We start from the raw sequence: 23195 nt of genomic DNA on the forward strand, positions 1-23195 counted from the left end.
CTGCTGTGTACTTTACTGTGTTCACGTTAAGCAAGTTCTCGATGATTCTCATGCCATACTTGATTCTGAGTGCAGGTCGTCACCATTTCCTGGAGCAAAGACATCTTCACATCATTTGTGACATAGTATCATTCATGAAAGAAAGATTCCTCCAATTTCTTGACACAAGCCCAATGCATTTTTGACACCTGCTTTCACCGTTCTTTACTGCTATTCCCAAATCATTTGGTTTGTCACCAAACCCCAAAGTACAAGTAGAGTAGAACTGAGTCTATTTCAGTGGCAATCTCCACCTTAATTTCACCAATAGGTTTCAGTCCTCTGTACATAGGGAAATTACTGCCTGGTAGCCTTTAAACCCTGCAGCATGATATCAGGGAATGAGTCACAGAAACAAGGGATAACCTTGGCACTCCTGCAGTTCATTTCTATTTCTACCTCCACTGTGCAACAAAATCCAGAATCCATCAATTTTCATACTTGCAATGTGTCTTTGATTAGTCAGATTTGTACAGCATAGAACCAGGCCCTTCATCCCACCCATCTGTGCCAACCACCATGCCTATCTGTACCAATCCCACTTGCCTACATTAATTCTATATCGCTCTATGCTCTGCTCATTCAAGTACCTGTCACAATGCCTCTTAAGTGTTGTTACTGTTCACCTCCACCTCCTTTGGCAGATCATCCCAGATACCAGCTACTCTTTGTGTGAAAAAATGTACGCCTTGGATCCCCTTTAAACCTCCTCCTTCTCACTTAAACCTATGGCCTCTGGTTTTAGACGCCCCTTACATGGGAAACAGAAGTTGAGTCATGTGTGGTTGTCATCAAGCCAGCATGACCTAATTGATTGGGAAATCTGGAAACAATACAAAGCAGCTCTCATAAGACAGACGCAGAAAATTTTGTCTTTTTTTTGCTGGCAACACCCCCAGCCTCCCACCACCCCACCTACCCACTAACCTACAACATCACCACCCACATCTGTTTGCAGCTATTAAAGGTTTAAATTCCCCTATTGCCCTGGCGCATAGCATGTGACCCACAAAGCCTTTCTTACCTGCCCACCCCAAAGCCTCCAACGGGACAGCAAGGAATAGATGGAGGGTAGGCAGGAGGTCCTACTGAATGACTTCCTTCTATGTGGATGCCAAACATTTAACACTCCAAGGTAGCTACTTTAACAGCAACTGTGTTTTTATATGAAATTTGACTACCTTATATAACATAAACTTACCTTGCATTTTGTAATTAGCCAGCGGCTGATTCCAGTTACTGCATTGTCAATGCTATAGGAAGCGCTTAGGCTATTCCAATATCTGTTAATCCTTTTAGAGTCCAATTGCATACAGATTTTCAAACCCTTAAGAAATGCTTCCAAACCAAGAAATTCAGCATAACTCACAAAGAAAATTTCAAAATATAACAATAATGTAAAATCATGTTATAGAAAATATGATTGAAATTAATATAGAATGGTCACCTCATTCATTAAACTCTGCAAAAAAAGTTTTATTAGTTGCTGTGTTCATTATTGTCATTATTATATTACAACATAATGTAAAATTATAAGCAGTTTTAACATAACTAAACTTGGATTGTCATCATTAAAAAACATAATTAATCGTGATTATATTAAAAAATCATGCGTGAATCAAACTAAGCTCTGGCTTTCAATCAAAGGAGCTAAATTGGAACTCCATGCCTGAGACATATGAGGCCCCTTTCCTGCTGTGCAACTTTCTCTCTGCCCTTTTTCTTGTGGCTCTCCACCTCTCTCTCTTTCTCTCTCTCTCTCTCTCACAACCCTCCGTCCTTCTCCCCTCCATCTCTCCTCCTTCCATATCTGTCCTTTTCCCCTCTCGCCTTCGTCTTGCCCCTCCCCTCCCCCATTCTCCTCTCTCTTCCTCTGCCCTTGCCTTTGCCCATTCTTTTTCCTCTGTAGACCTCCTTACTTCCCTCTCCTCACTCTCTTTCTCTCTCTCTGTCGCTCTTTGCCTCTCTCCCTTTTCCTTCTCTCAAGACCTTCCCCTATCTCCCCATCCACCTAACTCCCCATCCCATCTTATCTTCACCCATCTACCATCTTCCTCTGCCTCCCTTTCTCTCTTCCTTTCTGTCTCTCCCTCTTTCCACCTCTCGTTACCATTTATCTTTCCTCTTCTACTCTATCTTTTGCAGACATTGGTGAATCTCTGAAATTCTCTGCTCCAGAGTGTTGTGGAGGCTAGATCATTGGAAGTGTTTGAAATGGAGATAGATAAATATTTGAAAGGTCAGAGAGGGTTGAGGACAATGGGCATCTGGCACAGAGAAGTAGTTGAGGCTTGAAGTAGATCAGCCATTATCATACTGAATGGTGTGGCAGGTTTGAGGGACCAGGCAGCCTACTCCTGCTCCTATTTTCTTGTGTTCACTCAAGTGTTCTTGCTTCTCAGCAGCAGGATTTGGAACAAGGCCTGTTAACTGCAGTCTTGCATGTCAGTAGGTCAGGCTCAGCTTTTACTCTCAGTGCAGTGTGGAATGTGGAAGTGGTAGGACTGTGTTTGGATGGCTGCTGCAAGAGTTTGGCCTCAGAAGGAGTGTCTCAGCAGCATCCAGCCTCCGTGTTGGTGGGGGCGGCGTCCTGACAGCAACCAATCTGGAGGGTGGGGAGTTGGTGGAGTCCTGGAAGTGCCAGGTTGCCGGTGTGGGTGCAAGGAGGGAGCATCAGCAAGAGTCTGTTCACACTGATGTATTTCCTTATAATATTTTTATCTTGTGCCCATAAGATCACAAAGTTTAAACCCATGAGAAAGATGGGCAATCAGTAAGTCTTGACAGGATGCATTTCAGATTACTCTGCTTGGCATCTTTCAGAGAGTCAATGACCATATAATATGGTCACCAGCCAACCACCTGAAATCAACAACAGTAGATGAAAAATCCTATTTGCTATCAAACTGCACATTGTTCCAACACTGTATGACATATTGGCCAGGTTACACTGATCTAACATGTGTCTTGCAGTAGCCACTTCCACTAGTCCTACATATCATTTGAAGCCACATAGATCCCAATACACTGCCAGTGCTAACACATGGCAACAAGGCAACAGGCAGCAGGAGTTGTGTCTCCTCTCAGGGACCACCACAATGGTCTTCTGACAATCTAAGTGCTGGAAAATTTGCTCTCTCGCCTCCCATGAGAAGTCCAGCAGTGCAATGTAAAAGGCCTGGGAACAGCATTAACTGGAGTGGAGAACTAGCATTCAGTCTGTGGTCTGGCATTTCAAGCTTCCACGCAGTTAATTCATTAACATCTGCCAGCTTTTAAGTGGAAATTTTTCAGTAAATTATATAGAAAAGTAATCTGCAGAATCAAAATAAACAACCCCACATAATTATTACTTCCTCTCTTTTGCAAGTGCAGCCACAGAGATTAAAGAAAAAAAAACTAATTGGAGAATGGCATACACATATCTGTGATATATGTATATGATTAAAATACATATTTTAGTTATAGTAAGAGCATTTAAAGCATTTTCATGAAAGCTGTGCGAATATCATTTAGCAACACATTTCAAATTATTTAAGTTTCAGTAAGTGAATAAGTTTGTTGTCCAAGATTAAATTCTATACTTCAATTTTGTTTTAACTTAATTCTAAATATCTTTCAAATTGCGGTTTCAAAATAATTGAGTTCTAAGCATAGAAACAATGGCTGCACCCTGCATTTAACTTTATTTTAAAGTTAGCATGACTACCCTTGATTTGGCTGATTTTATATTTAATCTAATAATAAATAGTGACCGTACCAAATTTGTTACTTGTCTCAAGCAAAAATGCAGTGACTCACAATGATTCATCTGCAATATAGAGCCAATTGTGCTGAGGAGGAGTCACATTGCATTAAAGAATATGGAACAAAGTTATAAAAGGACTGATTTGCTTTCAGTTGATAATAAATCAGAATATTATATAGGTAGGAGAATGTTGCAAGGGTTTAGATGATGGTGAGAATGTTGGGAATAAGAGTTATTCATTTCATCTGGAACCCAGGATTAAATTACAGTCTTTAATTCATTCTTTAAATCTTTTGCATTTTATGTCCCACATAAAGTTTTTTTCAGTGCTTCATATTATGCTATAGAAAAGTAGAGGAGGTAGTTGTTACAAGATTGAGTTGATGTCATTGAGCACTTTGGTTGTAACTGCTAGCAGGGCCTGAAAGTATGCAGATTATAAAAGGAATCACGTTCCAGATGTGTTAAATGTACTTCTAACTGTAATATGCTGGTATTTTCAATGGATATATTTCCAATGAACATCCTTTCTTCATAGAGTTGCAATAATAGTCTAATACTTTTGTTATTTATAACAAAAAGTTATTGTCAATTATATTCTTTAATCCATTCATCATAATGTAATTTAACAGACGTTTGCTTCTATTTGGTCAAATGCTGAGAGTAAGCAAAAAAAATCAAAGTATGTCATACACAGTTTTGGAGCTGAATTGGCAAATGTCTGAGAGTGAGTTATCTGATTGCAACTTTAGTTTTAGATATTACTTGTATGCAGAGGTAGATTCAGAAAAATAGCACAGATATTAACTATTGAAATATTGTTCCAATAAGTAATATTCTTCACAAGCAAAATTAATGTCTTCTATGGCAGTTCATAGCATTCTACTGACACAGTGCTTTCCCAGGACACTTGTGCTATACAGTGTAGCCCATTGTATTATTCTGCTGCTAAGATGCAGTAAAAGGATATAGCCCTTTTAATTCCACAAAGTACAATTGTTCTCAAATCAGTGTAGCTTCTTGCCAATCAGAGTTGAATTGTTGTTTGGTGGGGAAACTTGGCATACTGGAAATATTGGTCCAAAATATCCAACCTTAACACTAAGTAATTATTTTTCATCTATGATAATCTGTGATGTCTGGCACCATCAATACATAAATCATAAATAATGTTATGATACATCTATTTACATATTATCATAGTCTCTTACTGAGAATTAGTAATAAATTTTAATGAGATAGAAACATTTCACCTAACACTGATTGCTAAAACTGGGGATCTGTCCAAAGAAAATAAAAATATGGCCTCTAAATGCTTAAGGCATTAGACGGTAAACAAAATAATTTGTACGAACTTCATAATTTGAACAACTTGGTTACAAAATGTGAGTTCTTGTAGCATTTCATCTCCAAATAACTGCACATCAAAAATAGAGAAGTGGTCTGTATGATTACTAATTAAGCTTTAATTTTATGGAATATGTAAAGCTTTTCGGTAATTGCAAACATTTACCATCTCTATTAAACTACATCACTCCAAAAAAATATTCAGTGGTTTATTTTCCAAGTGGAGGTCTATCACTCTGTTAGAATAGTGGTTGACCTCTACATAGAAACAAATGAGACAACAAGTATTGCTGTGTCATGTACTACTGTCTGAAATGTGGTTATCTTTATGGTGGCAGCAATTTAATTGTCGTCACAGGTTGGCTGAATGCAATCATCAATATTTCTTTTATAGATAACAATGAATGTATTGCTGAAACAAATGTGTGTGGATCTAAAGGAGTGTGCCAGAATACTCCAGGCAGCTTTCTCTGTGAATGCCAACGTGGATTCTTACTGGATCAAACTGGTCACGGCTGTGAAGGTAACTATATATATTATTCATTTCAAATAATGTTGTACCATTTGTCCAAGCTTGATTAAAACTGATGTTAATTATCATTTGCATTCCAAATACAGCATAATAAGCTATATCTAACTACTTATCCTTGCATAAGTATCCAAAATGCCCAGACATATAATTAACTAGTTAAAATGAAATGATTAAAATTTCAAATGTGAACTGCATTAAATCGCATTCAAATTATATATGAACATTCACACAATCATGTTAAAGTAAATTTTATTCTGAAATATTTCTTGTTTGCTTTGGTTTCAGATTTTAATCTGTACATTAATACAACTCTGATCAGATATGAGAGTTGATTAGATTAAAAATGCTGTAAATTTTACCAACAGCAACTAAATCTGCATGTTATAAATTCTCAACAATCAAAAAGCTTGGGGGAATTAGACAGATCTGTGTTTAAAGGAATGCTAAAATAATAATAAATCTGATTACTGGCCCCATCTGTCTACTTGTAATTTAAAAGAAAGTGGGATAAGAAAAAGAGATGAGCTTCAGGGGGCATTTAGGCAACTTAAGTATTATGGTAAGGAATCATGCCTCATATTTACCTATCACTGCAGGAGCCTGAAATGTGGAGTTTACCTTCAAGTAGTTCCAATCTCAACTATCTTCACAGATTGGCTAAATGTAGTTCTACATCTGCTGAAACCAGCTGACTCGCTTTATCCACCATCCATGGTCAGACAGCCTGCCCAGTGATAATTCAGATTTTCCTCACCTCAACATCCTTCTGATCTCCTCCACTGACCCAATCTCTCCTCAGTTCTCCTGATCTTCTCCATTGAACTTTCTCATTTGACCCTAAGCTACCTGATCAAATATGCTGTCCTCTACACTCCCTGACTGCAACCTGGTACCGAAGCCTTATACCTGATAGTCGGCCAACTTTTCAGTGTGGCTTGCTGCAGTTGATAAATAAGAGTCAGAAAAAGCTAATCAGATCCTACCAAGTTTCCCAGTCACAAAGCTGCCCCAGTGTTCCCCAGCCCCTCCCCCCAGCCTTCTAGCTAGTATCCTGGCCCTTATCAGCTTGAAATCACCACCAAGCCATAATGTTCTGTGTATGGATACTATGCAAGGCACTTTCAAGGCAAGAATGTGCTTATTCTTGTCTAAAGGTACCACAATTTTTGACTATTATGATCTTCATTCATCCATGTAAATACTTTGTTTAATTCAGTTGAGTTTGTTACCAAGACTACCATTGTCAAGCTGCATGTTATGATTTGCTTGGGTCAGACATCATGCTCAGAACAGACTGTTTTAAGTTGGCCAGAATCACAGAGAAATTATAACAGCTGACTCCAACTAACATCAGTTGGGAATAAATCTTATTATACTTGTCTCATAAAAGTACAGCCAAAATAACCCACATAACAGCTGAATCTTGGTGACCAATCTGAACTTTATTGTTGCTATGTAAGCTCATAAATACTCAGCAGGACGATCACTGGAGATTTTCAGTAATGGAAAAATAAAAAAAAAGAAAAGTTGAGAATATGTAAACATACAGAGTAATTATAATAAATTACAATCCAACAAAAAAAAACGTAATATGGAGTGTAACTGCTAAAGTGTGTGTTATGTTTTTTTCTGAATAATCTGCCAGATATTGATGAATGTGAGGGAAGCCATCGCTGCCAACATGGCTGCCAGAATTTGGTCGGTGGATATCGATGCAGTTGTCCACATGGTTACCTACAGCACTATCAATGGAATCAGTGTGTTGGCAAGTAACCCATTTTTCAAATTGTATCAAGAAAGCAAACATATTAAGTGAAGGATCATTTTGTCAATAATTTGTAATTACTCCCAACTCAGTTTTAACTTCCCTCTTACCACTCCCACCTCTGTACTTAAAACAATTGAATCTTATGTGGCGAGGTTAATGTCATCTGACAAAGCCTCGTCCAAGTGTGGAGTACAATCACTTCAGGTGGCTCTATCTGCAGACTAACCAAGAACAATTGAAACTTCTGCATCTCAGGGAGGCTAAAGTATCATTTGATTTTTAGGCACTATTAGTTCCAATCGGACATCTGATGCATGCAAGCAAGTTTGTGGTGCCCAGTTAATCCCCACTACAGGAATATAAAGCAGGCAGATTGTGACTTCAGTCAACAAGCAAATCAGATTTGTCACCAGCATTGTGGTATTGGAGCTCAGCCCACTACTTCATGCTCCCCCTCAAGCTTGCACAGCAAAACTTACATTTGGCCACAGGGACCTCAACACAACTACACCTCCCACTCCATAACTAGTCTTTTGAAAAAGCTTCAGCTGCTTATGTTGGTGCACAAACATGATCATTGATTTGCCTGATAATTCCATGCTTCAGGCTCCACTCAAGAGTCCAGTTCAACATTGGTGCCAAACTCATCCAAGCTCACTGATAATGCACACTCATCTTCTGGCAGGCTAGCTAATGTTCCAAGTATTTCATTGTGCATAATCATTAGCTGCTTCTGAAGACCTCCCTGTTCAAGTCCTGATTAGAATTCTCATCAGCAGAACTCATGCACAACCTTAGCCTCCAAGAAAATGGCACCTTAGCTATCCTTTACTTATATTTGTTCATACACAGGATGTGGATGTCATTGGCAATGTTGGTATTTATTGTTCATCCCTAATTATCCCTAAACTGAGGAGGCAGTTGAGAGTCAACCATTGGTGAGTCTGGCTCAGACCAGGTGAAGATGACGGATATTCTTGCCAGAGTGTCTTTTGTCCTGTTCTGGTACTGCTGGCCAGTTGTACTTGGTGTCTTAGCCCATGCAGATCCCATCTGTTAGTTTATTACTAAATTAAACAACTATTACAAAATTAGTTGTTTGAAAGGAAAAGGGTGGGATTATGGTGAGGGAAATACAGCCTCGCACACAAAACTGTACTGTTTTGCTTTCTAGAGATCACAGTCATGATTATCCTCAGCATCTTATCTTTGGGATCATTCCAGGGCGCTGATCTGTGCCACATCTTACAGTTTACTGCTCACTGCTGAATTAGTGAGGTCATCCAAGCTCCATGCATAAGTAGAGAAGACCTGGTCTACTTTTCCATCAGCCCAGAGGAGCAAACAGACCAGGCAAAGGGTTTACTAGCACTGCAAGCTTCCAAAAAGTGCAGGCATTCATACACTGTTCTCATGGAGAGTTATTCCTTATAGAGACCTCCCCAGCAACACTTTGTAGCCCCTGTTTAAAAAGGACATGTCTCTTGGGGGCACTGTCTTCCACCAGCTGTACCAGTGCCTTCCATTCTCTCTGGGACCTGGAGAGCGCTTTCCACTTTTCCATCATTGCAACATCCATTCTTGAAGCAACAGTACTCTCTTGGAATCAGAAGCTGCTTGTGTTGTGCATATGTCCCGATAAGGGCAGCCTCCTATGTTTGCAGCTGCGAGGCTAAGTGCTGGTAACTGCAAAATCTTACAACAAAACAGTACAGTAAAGCTCCATAACTGACATAGTACAGTATTTCACAGGGAAACCTGACAAAGCCGCTCTGGGAATCTTTATAGGACTTTTAAAGACAGCTTTTAGCGTGCCATGCAATTCTGTTTTTGGCACAAGTAAAAAGTGGAAAAGGAATTTCCAGGCAACAGCCTCTTCATAAATAGACTGTCACCACAATATATGTATATGTCACCATCTGACCCATTTAATGCTAATTGTTAGCAGCTCACATTGGTAGGTATTGATTAGCCTTCCCACAAAACTATTTTCCTCTCATCTTCTGGACATAGACCAACTCTCTGGTCTCTGTGGCTGTATCTCTTTGTGCTATTAGTCTAGTAAAATAAGCTGACAGTGGAAGTTTATTTTCCTGGAACATTTTACCTTGTGGCTCCAGACGGGTAAAAGATTACATTGGGATACAATCTCCCTGTCCTGATTACAAGTATGGGCTGAATAAATATTATCATTCATTGAGATTGGTTGTTACTAATGGCTAGACCAGCAGTCAAATTGATCAGTAGTCTCCAATGGCATTTGGGCCATTAGAGACTACTGGCTCCAACCGAGCCAGAACCTGCCCCTTTCTTAGCTTAGGGAAGAATTTAAATGATTTATTGTTAACCACAGCTCCACAAAAGTATTGATTATTGAGCCAAGATTTTACTTGCCAAGAAGAGCAGAATAAATTCTCTCTTCATTTTTTTTTTAACTTAGAAGACCAGGAATGTATAACAAGTTTAAACTATCCAACATAATTAAAAGATAGCAACAAAAAATATTCAAAGCCATTTAAAGATGTACCTATTCTATTCTGAACCTATTTTTTCTTAATTTTTTACCTATTACAAGTTACAATTGTACTACTAAATATACTGAGGCACTTAACATTGTTGAATTAACTTAAATTTGGGCAATTTGTTTTACTTGAAGTTAATAAAAATGCTTTCAAACACGTTAAGTTAAAGTTAGGGCAACTGAAGCTGTTTTTATATATTTGTATTATGAAGCGATACCCATGGTGATTCCCACAGAGGTGTCCTGGATTTCAGCCAAGGTGAATCAGCAGATAGATGAGGGTTTGCTGGTTACTGTGGCACACCAGCAAGCAATGCCACGAGTGCCATGTTTCCTTGCAATTACAAACACGCAAATATCAAACTGCCTTGCAATTACAAACGTGCACCATTATTCCCCCATGGCTACCAGTGCATTCCTGGTGACCATACCCCATCCCATTCCCAGCAACTGCTGCCATGTTCCTACTGTCTTCTCACAATTTACAGACTCACTGCTGAAATCCCCAAAACTGCCAGCTTTCTGCTCCTCTGAATTTTGACAGTTACATGGGAATTTCTTGCACAAGAAGTCATACAGTTTGTCCTGTTCCAAAATGACAGTTGTCAAAGGGAACCAATATTATTACTGAAAAGCATTTTATTGAACAAATGTGGAAATGATGACAGCCAGACCCTGATGATCAAAATATAAACTGCTGGAGGAACTGAGCGCACCAGCCAGCATCTACGCACACAGTGGGATGGTCAACATTTTGGGTCAAGACCCTGCATCAGGACTGAGAGTGTGGAGTAGCCAGTATAAAGAGGTGAGAGGGAGGGGTGAGGCAGGTGATAGGTGGAACAAGGTGAGGAGGGAGATGATTGGCAGACAGACCCAGGTGAGGAAGGGGGAGGGGTGCAGTTGGGACACAGTGGCTAACCTAACACTCCATTACTCTGATCACTCTGAAAAGTGCTTGAAGTACTCAGCACACAGGCTCCTGAAATTTGTGCGCTTGTACTCTATGCGTCCCACCAGCAATAACGTGGGCTTGGCTTTTGCCAGCAGCTGTGGAGCAACAACAGCAGGAGGAAGAGAGAAAGAATAAAAGGGTAGGGGAGAAAATCAGGAGCTCTGTCCAATTAAGAAGTTTAAGACCAACTGACGTAATCATAATTTTAATAAACATTATCAATTCCCCATTCAAGTTCAAGTTTATTGTCATGGGCAAAGATACCTAGGGTATAAATGCCATGAAAGTTAGCTCTTTGCAGCAGCAGCACAGCACATTACAAACATGACAAACATAAGTTACATAAACTTAAATTAACATAAATTGTACATAATTTACACAACAAAAATAAACAAACATAATGACATAAGTGCAAGTTCTACTAAGGCTCTCAAGTTGCCTTCTCTCTGCACCACTCTGTCTGCTTAAGCACACTGACTAGAGTAAAAGACCGGAATAAATCATTATTTCAAACTATATTTATACATCAAATCATGAGAAAAGTTATATGAACATCAAATAACCACATGTGGCTTACGCATACACAGTTAACAAGGTTGAAACAGGACACCTCCATGATTCATGAAATTGCACATGTGCTTTCTGACACAGCTGTCAATACACCAGACATTTCACCCTGCATAACCATTACCATCTTCCATAGGCTGCTCCATCTTCATCAGAATCCTCCGCAGCTGAATTCATGTGTAATCTCACCTTCTGGAGAGTTTCTACCTGCACTATATTAGTCACTCATGCCTAGTGTCTTGTTTTGTGAAGAGCTCACCTCTGATTTATACAGTATGCAAAGTGTTGCCCAATGCTAAACTGATGACTATGAATGTCAGATTGAATAACAGAGTACCATCATCACTCTTTTGTTGCTAATCCACTGCATCTTCCCCTGGTGAGAATTCTTGGTGGTTTGAAAATTCAGAGGCACAAAGGATGTCTAGTGTTGAGGGGAGAGCATAGGTGAGATAAAACATGCATGCTTCCATTATCAGCAGCGTGTACTCAGTTAATGCTGTGGGTCGAGTGGGAGGTAGAATATGAAAAGTAAATTTATGTAAGGGCATATAGCAATTTTCTGTGATCTCTGCACCACTACTGGCTACAAACTCTGTGAAAGCTACTGCTAAAATAGTCAGCTAACTCTCCTCCAAGGCACTGGGCCACTGGAGCTCTGTGTGCCCCCTGTTGGTTTGGTACAAGCTATGCACTACCCTTCACTACAAGTGAAAAATCTGTGTCAGGTGACTTCATGTAATATGTAAAGATGATGTGCCTTGGTTGAATAGCTGACTGTGCATATAAGTTGTGAGCTATGGATGGATGGTTCAGAGTAGTAGTTAATGTTTAGGGGGCATGTGAAATTAGGTCTGAGTCCTACTTGATATGGATTGTTGGTGGGTGAACTGTTGGCAGGGGTTGGGATTCAAGGATGTATTCCCTGACCTTGATCATTGAACTTTTTCCAGTATTATAATTCTTGGGTAGCTATCCTTGAAACCCTGTTCTGATGCATGTTTGAAAATTCCTTCCCCCCGCACCCCCTCCCCCACCACAGATGCTGCTCAACCTGCTCCAGTAGATTGTTTGTTGCTTGAAATGTTGTTTCTTATGCGTATTGCTGGCTTTTCTGGCAGTATGTTTAGCATTCTGCCCAATGGTAATTCCGGACACCCTGTTCTTCACCTTGTCTTCCAGGACCCCTAGTGCTATGTGCGAAAATCTACATGGCTCACTCTTGCCATGGCAAATTCAATAAACCTGCAGAGTGACCTCTATAATGGTTCCAGCCACAAAGCACATTTGCTTTAAGAGATACAAGCTGCTTTTAATTAGTTTGAACCGGTACTAGCTACTTAAGAATTTACACCCTTTGATACACTAGGAAATAGACATGAGAGCAGACCAGATGATGATTGAAATCGTGGAATTGCAGCACAGATTTTGCGAGAACCCTGCACTGGTTGAACTTGGTTGTGTGTTGTCAGGTGCCAGTGCCCATTTTTCACAGCTACTCAATTTAGGCTCCCAGAACAGGTGTACAATAATTTAATCTGAGGGAAAAAAAAATAGCTGTGGCAAGAGACATGCAAGTTCTGAGATGTAACAATGCAACAGGCAAATCAAAAATAGGACGGATGGAAGGAAGAAAGAGAAAATGAGAGAAGAAGAAGAATTTAATAAATGGAGGCTAATGTCACTGACTATAAATGAAGAGGTGAGGGGAGAGGACTGGAACGTGTTCATAGCTTCTAAACTAAGTCCTCAATTCCTATTCAATAAATATATGTGCAGTGCATTTATTAAGCTCAGTATTTTCCACTTCCTATAGATTACTAGCCAGATCTGTGTAGTATTGTCACTATTGTCATTTACAACAAAAGTATGGAAGCTATCTATTGTTGCGTCTTCACTGGAACAGAAGTACATTTTCTCACATTAGTGAGAAAGAGTCTTTGGAAAGTACACTGAGTAAGTTATTAGTCTAGATTTAGTTTCAGTGCATCTTTGTCAAAGGTTTTAGCAGCTTTCACATTTATTGTTTCAGAAATACAATCTACTTCACTGGATGTTGTAAAGTTGCTGTACAAGAAGAAAACCAGACACTTGGCACCTTCATTCGAAAGCCATTTTGAAATATTATTACATTTATTGAATTTTAAAACTTTATATAATGGAACACCAGTTAACTACCACAATGAAGAATTTCTACCTGACTGGTTTTTTAACTGGTTAAATTAATTTATTTGATTCCATAAGCTTTGAAAAATTCTATCAAAGTGCAATGTCACATCTATTCTAGAACATAAAATGTTTAAAATTTGTCTTTAATTCCTCTCTGATCTGTTAGCCCAATTTCCATTAACCTAACAAATACCTGAGACTCCTACAAAAATCTTGTAAAGTAATTGAAATGTAAACAATCCATTTAATCTGACAAGAGCGAGCCATCAATCAGTATACAGCAATGATACATTCAGAACAGCAACAAGTGACATGATTTATTTAAAGGATGATTTAAATCTTCTGAATTAAGTTAAAATTTCAGCATTAAGTACTTATACTGATCTCCTTTTCCTTTCAGCATTAGTTTGGAGTGTTTGGGGTTGTGGGGAGAAAAGAGCAATGTAGTGGCACATGTCAAATTGATCCATTATCATCTTCTCTGTGAAGAAAACCTCAACTCACCAATTTGTAACGGCATGGTGAATTTATTAGTGTTGAATATCAATCGTTCAATTGCCCATGTTCACAGGACAAGCTGTTATTAGAAACAACAGAAAGGAAGGTTTTTAAATCTTAGTCTTCATATTGTTTAGTTAATTGTTTCATGATTTTTTGCCAACAGATGAAAATGAATGCATGAATTCTCAGGTTTGCGGAGGAGCTTCATGCCACAATACATTGGGAAGCTACAAGTGCCTATGTCCAACAGGATTCTCCTTTGAACAAATTTCTGGGTCTTGTCATGACGTAAACGAATGTTCTTCCTCCAAAAATCCATGCAACTACGGCTGTTCAAACACTGATGGAGGTTACTTATGTGGCTGCCCACCTGGATATTATAGAGTTGGCCAAGGGTAAAAGCCAATTAGGATTATAAAATTAGAACAATTTTTTAAAATAACTAACCTTTTGACTGTCTTCTCATAACTTTCCTAATTCAACGCTAACTCAGTGGTTCTTAAACTCCGGGTCATGACCCAAAGTGGGCCACAGACACCTTTCTAATACATCGTAAATTTAGGGCAGCTTCAACCTGCAGATGCCTTTTGTCACAGTCAATCACCATCGTGGGTTTAAAAAAGGATCCTATTTGTATCCACCGCTCAGTTGCAACACACCAGAGGACCAGGGCCTACAGTTACCAGGTGGTATTGGATGGGTGGGAGGAGACCCCGGAGATTTTTCTGAAGGAAAGCTTGGAGGGGTCTGTGCTGAGCCACAAACCTCAGGTGGTATAGCTATCACCATCCCTGGAAAGAAGGAGCAATCTCTGAGGGCTAGAGGAGGTAGAGGAGGTAGAGGAGGAAGAAGGGAGGCAGAAAGGGGAATGTAGTAGGGAGACTGTGAGTGATCAGTTTAAGGGAGAGATAAAGATGAGGGCAAGAGCTTGCATGTGTGCCCATCTGTATGCGAGTGGTCAAATTGCATCTGCATGCAGGAACATGTACATATATACTGCTATCCTCACACCAGAATTGTCTTGAGCTAACGTTTGTTTTACTTAAAATTTTCATAGTCCAACATTTCTCAGTCCTGTTCCTGATAATCCCCAATATTTGGTTCTTTTGAATACAAAGTTCTCACATACTAAATTGAATGGTAAATGCAATTATCACCAGCAGTTAAATCCTGAAAGCAATAAAATGTCAAAAATTGATCACATTATTACTCCAATTACTCCAATAAATGACAATTAATTCATTGAAACTTTGAAAGTAAGTCATCAGGAACAGACTGAGAAACCAACCAGTTAAATTTAATGTGGGGCTTAAGCAGGCACTGGGACATTGTTTCTGGTCCTGACATCAAGAAGTTTAAGAACCCATGCTCGAAGTAATCATTTAATTTTAGACATAAATTCAATTTAAGCTTTGCTCATTTTTCACACACAATTCACTCATGATTGCCCAGCAATTAGTTATGGATTTCTAACATAAAATTAGTGCTTGCAATTTAGCCAGCATCTACCAGCACTTTTCTCTTTTTCATAAAAAAGTATATGTATAAATTTAGATAATATGTCTTAGTACCTGTTTCTATGCAATATTTTTACATCTTCTTCATTTAAAATGGAGGAGTAGATAATATCCCCTCTGGAGAAGCAGCTTGGTTTTCAATTTATTGACTTCAAGAAATTAAAATGGGATGGATTACATGGCAGGCAGCCCAAAAACATTCTGTTGGATTACCACCCAGTGGTAAAGACAGAATCTAACTCATGTTTTTTAATATTTGTAGTAGTCTCTAAAATCATATTTTAACATTTTCTCACTAGGCACTGTGTCTCTGGAGTAGGATTCAGCAAGGGTCAGATGCTTCCAATAGGTGGTGACACAGAGGACAATAGTCTATCACCCGAGGTGTGTTATGAATGCAAAATTAATGGCTACCCCAAAGGAAGACGTCGAAGAGCAACAAATGAAAAAGAAGCTATGACTTCAAATGATGCAGAGGTAATTGATAGCTGTTTTTATGTGTATACAGCACTGGCTGCCATTACAGAAGAAAAGATAGCACAGGATACGTTTTAGCCAGAGTAATGTTGAATATGTCAGTTCATCTTTAAATTTATGATATTATGACTATTTCCCCAGAGCAGCATGTGTCGGTTTGGAATATTGTGACAGAGTCTCAAACTCCTTAGCCATGGGGTTTAATTTTTGTCGCATTGTTTCAATGCACAGCATGTGAAGGGAAGATGCTTACAGTCTTCTTTGCTATCTACAACTGTACCAATTGTCATCTGCAAATCTACTAATCATACCATCTACATTGTCATCAAGTAATTTATATACATTACAGAAAACAAAGTTTCCAGCACCGATCTGTGTGGTACACCACCTGTTACAGACTTGAAGTCAGAAAAACATTCATACATCACTACCCTCTGCCTCCTCTCACCAAGCCAATTTGAGATCCAGTTTGCCAATGCACCTTGGATCTCTTGTGCCTTAACCTCTGGGCCAGCCTCCCTTGTCAAAAGCCTTACTGAAGTCCATGTGAACCACGTCTCCCACTCTGCCTTCATCAATTTGCTTAATTACCTCCTCAAAAAACTCAAATCAGATTTGTGAAACATGATCTCCCCACACAAAACCATGCTAGCTCCTAATCAGTCCCTGCTGTTCCAAGAGAACATAAATCCTGTCCCTCAGAATCTTCTTCAACAACTTCCATACCACTGATGTAAGAATCACCAGCCTGTAGTTTCCAGACTTATCCTTACTGCAATTTTTGAACAAGGGATCAGCATTTGCTCTCTTCCGGTCTTCTGGAATATCACCTGAGGTAACAAAGATGCAAAAATCTCTTCCCTTGCTTCCTTTGGCTTCCCGGGATAAATCCCATCAGGCCCTGGGGATTTATTCACCTTAATGTGCTCCAATATTTCTAGCGCTCCCTCCTTCCCAATACAGACATGCACCAGGATATCAGCGTACCCCTTCCTTAACCCCCCCCCCCCCCAGCCTCCACATCCTTCTCCCTAGTGAATACCAATGAGAAGTATTCATTTACAATCTCACATGTCCCCAGGCTCCCTGAATAGATTACCCCTCCAGTCCCTGAGGTGACCTATTCCTCCCTTAGCTACACTCTTGCTTCTGATATACATGTAAAAGAATTTAGGATTTTCCTTAATCCTATTTGCTAAGCTCATTTCATGGCCCATTTTTGCCCTCCTAGTTTCTAAAGTTCTCTCCTATATTCCCTATAAACCTCAAGTGACTTGTTCAATATCTATTTCCGATACCTGACATACACTTCCTTCTTTTCCCAGTTCAAACCTTCAATATCTCTTGTTAACCAAGGTTCCCTAAACTTACCGTCTTTGCCTCTTACCCTACAGGGACATACTGACTCCGAACTCCTACCACCTCACTTTTAAATGCCTCCTGCTTATCCCCTCTAGCAGCTGCTCCCAATCCACTTCCACCAGGTCCTGCCTTACACTATTGAAATCCGCCTTCCCCTAGTTTGGGACCAATTGAACAACCAACTTTATCTTCTTCCATGACTACCTTGAAGCTTACTAAACTATGGTCACTGTTCCCAAAGGGTTCCTCCACAGATACTTCAATCACTTGCCCACTCTTATTCCTTAAGATAAGGTCAAGTACAGTCTCTGCCTAGCAAGACTCTCTACATACTGCTTCAGAAAACCCTCTTGAATGCATTTTTCGAATTCCCCCCATCTAAGCCCCTTGCTTAGATATTGAAAAGTTAAATTCCCTGCAACTGCAACCCTATTTCTTTTACACCCTTCTGCGATCTGCCTACAGATTCTTCTACTTTCTGTTGACTATTGGGCAGCCTGTAGTATAACCTCATCAATATGACCGCCCTTTTCTTATTCCTAAATTCTACCCACACCGCCTCATTGGCTGATCCCTCCAGGATATCCTCCCTGAGTACAGCTGTAATGCTCTCCCCGATCATTTGTGCAATGCACCCTCCCATCTTGCATCTTGCACTAGGAGTAGAAGTATCCATATCCATAAATTGCTTCTATTTGTACAAGAATATAATAAACAGGAACAAGACTAGACCATAGCTCTACAAGCCTGCTCTGTCATTCAGTAAGATCGTGGGTGATCTTGTCTGATTTCTGCCAGTCCACAAACCTCTGGTTTCTGTTTTGAATCTAAAATTCTCAGCCTTTAACTCAATGGCTGAACATTGGAATGGAATTCAACCACCAATTCAACCAAACAAGGAGTTTTTTTTAAATTCAAATAGCATAAAAACAGAAAATGCTGGAAACGGCGTTTGAGGAAGGAGAATCAGAGTTAACATTTCAGGTGAAGATCCTTTGTCAGAACTGAAAAGAGAGAAAGCTTTTATATTTACTTCATCTTACTGTTTTATCTGCTGAGTGTTTCCAGCATTTCCTGCTTTTATTTCAGGTTTCCAGCATCTGCAGTTTTTTGATTTTCTTTTATTTAAATGGCATGTTAGTTGCATGACACATTCACTGAACAGTGCACAAACATGATCCAGTTAAGTACTATATTACCAGACCAAATTTGACCAAATGTCTACCAGCAGTGTATTTGTGAGTATTTTGTGACCTCTGCTTCCTGACTGTCTTGATCCTTGTATCAAGTGATGCATCAGACAAATTTCCATTGTTCAGTAATGGCATAATCTTCGGCCAAAATACTAACCCTTAAAACTACAGTCCTGGACTACCAAGCCTTTCTTGTGATCTATTATTTCATGCCTTTTCATTGTGGAGCTGCAGACCATTGGATTATTCAAGACCTTTCCATTCATGCATTGCTGAATTATAAAATGTAATCAATTCAGCTTGCTTTTTAGTACCTGCTTTCCTTGCATTTTAGCTCTAATTATAAAACTTCACAGAACTTTCTATAAATGCAATGTCTTGAGAATGTCTACATGGATCTTTCTGAGGTCTTTTACCACCTCCAGTTTGTGATCCCTAAATTCTCCATTCAGAAAACATGTGCATTATTTGGAGAACACACAAAACGCTGGAGGGATTTGGCAGGTCAGGCGGCATCTGTGGAGGGAAATGGACAGTCGACGTTTCGAGTCTAGACCCTTCATCTGGTATCCATGTGCATTATTTGGCCCAACTGTATCTTCAAAACATTAATCCATAATTGCCCATTTCATATGTAAAACAAGAATTATATATTAGGGTTGCTTCTGTCAGTCACATGATACCTAAAACATCACAGTTTATAAAATAATAATGTTAATGTTACTCAGAATTTTACATTGCAAGACTTTATAATAGTTTAAAAAAACCATATCTCACTAACTGAATGTTAAAATAGTAACTGCTCTTTAGACTAAGTTAGAAAACATTTTTACTCTGATTCAGCTTTCACTGATATGATATTTCAGGATTATTTTTTATATTTCTTGAGTAGGCTGCCAGGTAAATATCTATGCCACTCAGCAATTAAAGCTCAAGGGAATTAAACAAAAAGACATGTCTGCACCACCTCCTATTAGCTGATCAGAGTTGTAGTATTATATCATGGAGCAGCCCAGAATACAAACTGCCTGTTCTGGCATCTGTTGGGGTCAGTTGGAGGAGTGTGCTACCTGCACAAAGCAAAAAACTAAGCATTAGAAAAGAAAATAGGTCAGTTAAGATACAACTCTGTCATACAATTGATTGTATTTGCAGAATATTTTAATAATAAGTTATTGTTTGGATTTTATTATTATGTGTAGTGTTGTATTTATAAATGGTTCTTCATACTTAGTGGAGGTGATTCCCTGTTAAACATTTGAATTAATTTTCCTTTCAGTTGCCTTCTAAAAAGTGAGTTATAATTTTAAAAAGAAAACTCTAAATATACTTGTATCGCACTCAGCTGGTAGCCACACAGGAACCGAAATACCGTGAATAAAACACCAATAAGGAGGCATCATTTGTTCGCAGACACACGGTTCAGTGCAACAAAAATCAGATGTGCAAATTTTATTTCCAATGAAGAAATTTCTTTGTCCAGTGCCAGATATCTTTCACATCCGCTCCCAAAGAATGCCAGATTTTGGCAGAAGCATTTTTCTCATGGCTGCCTAATGCCATTGCATTTCTAAATTAGGGAGTCTAGCCTCAGGAGTAGTATCTTCTGGATTCTAAGTACACCCCAACTCTAACTCCACAATATCCTTTACATGTGTCTCTCACATCACTGCATCCCTGCCCTTTACTCCTGAACCTTTGCCAGTATGGGTGTTGTGTTTTTCCCACCTACATAAATAAAACGTGCAAAGTAGACTGGCAGCAAACTTGCATCATTTTCTATTTTAATTTCATATTTTATTTGGCTGGTTCTTTAGGGGAATAATTGCACTTAATTGCCATTCCTTCAATAAAGTCATGGGCAGAAGCAGAAAATCTCACACATCTCACATGTCAAATATTTTCAAAGATTTATCACATAAGGGTAAAATTTGCTCCTTATTCACACAGGCTTAAAATATCAAAATGATAAGGTGCACAGTATTTGAATGGATAGGAGAGCACATCATAAGCAATCAACCCAATTGTTTATTTCAGTTTAAACTACTGAAAATTAGGCATGCCCCTTTACAGGTTTGTGGTCCTCCCCACACAGTTTGTTCCCTCTGTGGCCCCCAGAAGCAATCATTTACACCAAGTGCATAAGGAAAATCTTCCCTATGGTTTCTGTCTTCCTCTTAACATTGAATTCAACTCACTGTGTTATCAGTTTTTTTTGTCTATTTGCTTACAGGATGTGGACGTCACTGGCAAAGCTGTCATTTATTGTGCATCTCTGATTGCCCCAAAGCATAGACGTCAACTAGATTGATTGGTCTGGAATATATACAGGCCATTCTGGGCAAGGGAATCAGATTTCCTTCCCTGGAGGATATTAGATGGATTTTTATGACAATTAGGTTGTTTCATGGTTACTGTTACTAATTACTAGCAATTTAATTTCAGGTTTATTTAATCATTTGAATTTAAGTTCCCCAACAACTCTCAATGAAACCAGTTTGTGTCATCCTTTTGTCGGTCTTCATCCTTTCACAGACACCCCCTTTGTTCCCTCCCTCCCTTTTCCCGACACCTTAAACCATTCATGTTAACTGTTCCCAGTTCTGATGAAACGGCCATCATCCTGAATCATTAACTTTGTTTCTCGCTCCATAGATGCTGCCTGACATGCTATATATTTCCATTTTCATAAACATTTCCTATGTTTACACCACATTGAATGTATGAAGAAAGTGTTAAAGTAGTGTGCAGTTGGATCACTTGTTGCTTCACTCCACTAAATTTATTTCTCAACTCTTTTGTTTTCAGGGGGAAAATGCTGCCGATTTGCCAATGAGCCTTGCGAGTTTGGGAACAGAAAATCAGTTTGTCTTCAATTTCAATATTTCTGATCTCAGCAGTAAAGACCACATCCTACAGTTTATCCCAGCAATTTCTACGTTGACAAATCATGTACGTTACTTGATTGACGTTGGTAATGAAAAAGGCTTCTTCAAAATTAATCAAAAGGATGGTATAAGCTATCTGCATTTGACCAAGAAAAAGCCACAATCAGGAGTATACTCATTAGATATAAGCAGTATTCCCCTTTTTAAAAAGAAGGAACTTGATCGTCTTGAAGACAAGCATGATAAAGACTACCTCACTGGTGAGCTTGGTGAAACCCTCCAAATGAAAATTCAGATTGTGCTTCATTAATACACAAACAGAAGGTCAAACTGCTTCAGCCAAAAGATGGATCCTTTCATTGCCAAACAGATTCGACATATCATGGATACAATCTCTTATTAACTGTAATATGTCTGAGCACTGCTTACTTCTAATGTTAGAAAAGTAAAGTCGTGGATACATACCATAGCTCTAAACCACTTACTCGGGCTTTGTATAAATGCAGCACTGCTATTTCAGTATGACTAGCTTCAGATGTTGTATAATGATATGTTGAATCTTAAAAACACCCACACTTGGACCATTCAACCCACTTGTTGGACCACTGATGCTGAGAATTTACAATTTCTTTTAAGCAGAGCCATAACATTACTCTGCAGTAAAGGACATGTCATATTTTTGATCTTTTAAATTTTACTTTTCAAGTTACATTTCACTAGATCAAACATTTATATATGTACCTGGTGCTAGTAACATGTCAACCTAGATTGTGACTGCACTGTAATATTTTACAAACTTGGTAGCCAAAAATGCAATTATTCAGTCTAAGTATTACCAGATTTTTTTCCATTACTTTACAAAGAACCAAAGTTAGTTCAGTAGCTTATCTCAGTTATGCATTTTTCACTCATGTAAATTAAGTGTGTGTATACTGCAGCCATGCTACTTTTTTATCATGGAAACTTTTGTATACCAGAATTCTCATTTTGTGTGTGTCTGTGTATGTGTGTCTGTTTGTGTGTGTGTGTCCATGTGTGTTTTCATTCCAACCCTGAGTTGAGGGTGTTGTAATGGTGCTTTAAGAACAACTACTTTTGAAAATTAGATGCAATATCCCTCTGTGAGTAATAAAATGCACATTGAGGACTTAATGAACAAGAACTAATCAGGTCATAGGATTAATAGCACTCAAAAGTGAGACAATCAAGCTGTCAAACACAGTCTCCTGTAAAATGACACATAACAGTATCAGTATTTTTATGCAGTTCACCATCAGCAAGTGTTTAGATCTTCAATGTCAGTAATTCCACAATAAAACAGTATTTTCAGTTTTAATACCTCAGTGTTAACTGTGATGATTCATGTGGATCAGGATTCATTTTCCTTTTGCTATGTCTGTTTTTGATATGACAGCCCATCTTACCTGTATCTTTGGGGCATAATTCCCCCTTTGTGATTTTCAGACAGACAGGTCTTTACATAAGCACAGATTTCTGGCATGAGATGAAGCTGGAGCAAGAAACATATTCACAGGTTCAAAAAAATGTCTCACACTATTGCCATAGATATGTCTGCTTATATTCATTATTCATTTGTTTCTTAGAATCTGT

General features: G+C 38.8%; 1 protein-coding gene across 1 annotated transcript in view; it reads left to right on the forward strand.

Annotated features, from left to right (window-relative positions):
• Positions 1-22902, forward strand: part of LOC127585186 (fibrillin-1-like) — a 302894-nt gene extending 279992 nt beyond the window's left edge. Inside the window, exons 61-65 of the mRNA XM_052042412.1 lie at positions 5529-5657; positions 7312-7431; positions 14311-14542; positions 15964-16141; positions 21505-22902. Of these exons, the coding sequence (XP_051898372.1) occupies positions 5529-5657; positions 7312-7431; positions 14311-14542; positions 15964-16141; positions 21505-21894 (1049 nt within the window). The 3' untranslated portion in view covers positions 21895-22902. The remainder of the gene's footprint in view (positions 1-5528; positions 5658-7311; positions 7432-14310; positions 14543-15963; positions 16142-21504) is intronic.
• Positions 22903-23195: the final 293 nt, after the last annotated feature.

This window comes from Pristis pectinata, chromosome 32 (genome assembly GCF_009764475.1).
Source record: "Pristis pectinata isolate sPriPec2 chromosome 32, sPriPec2.1.pri, whole genome shotgun sequence".
NCBI lineage: Eukaryota > Metazoa > Chordata > Chondrichthyes > Rhinopristiformes > Pristidae > Pristis > Pristis pectinata.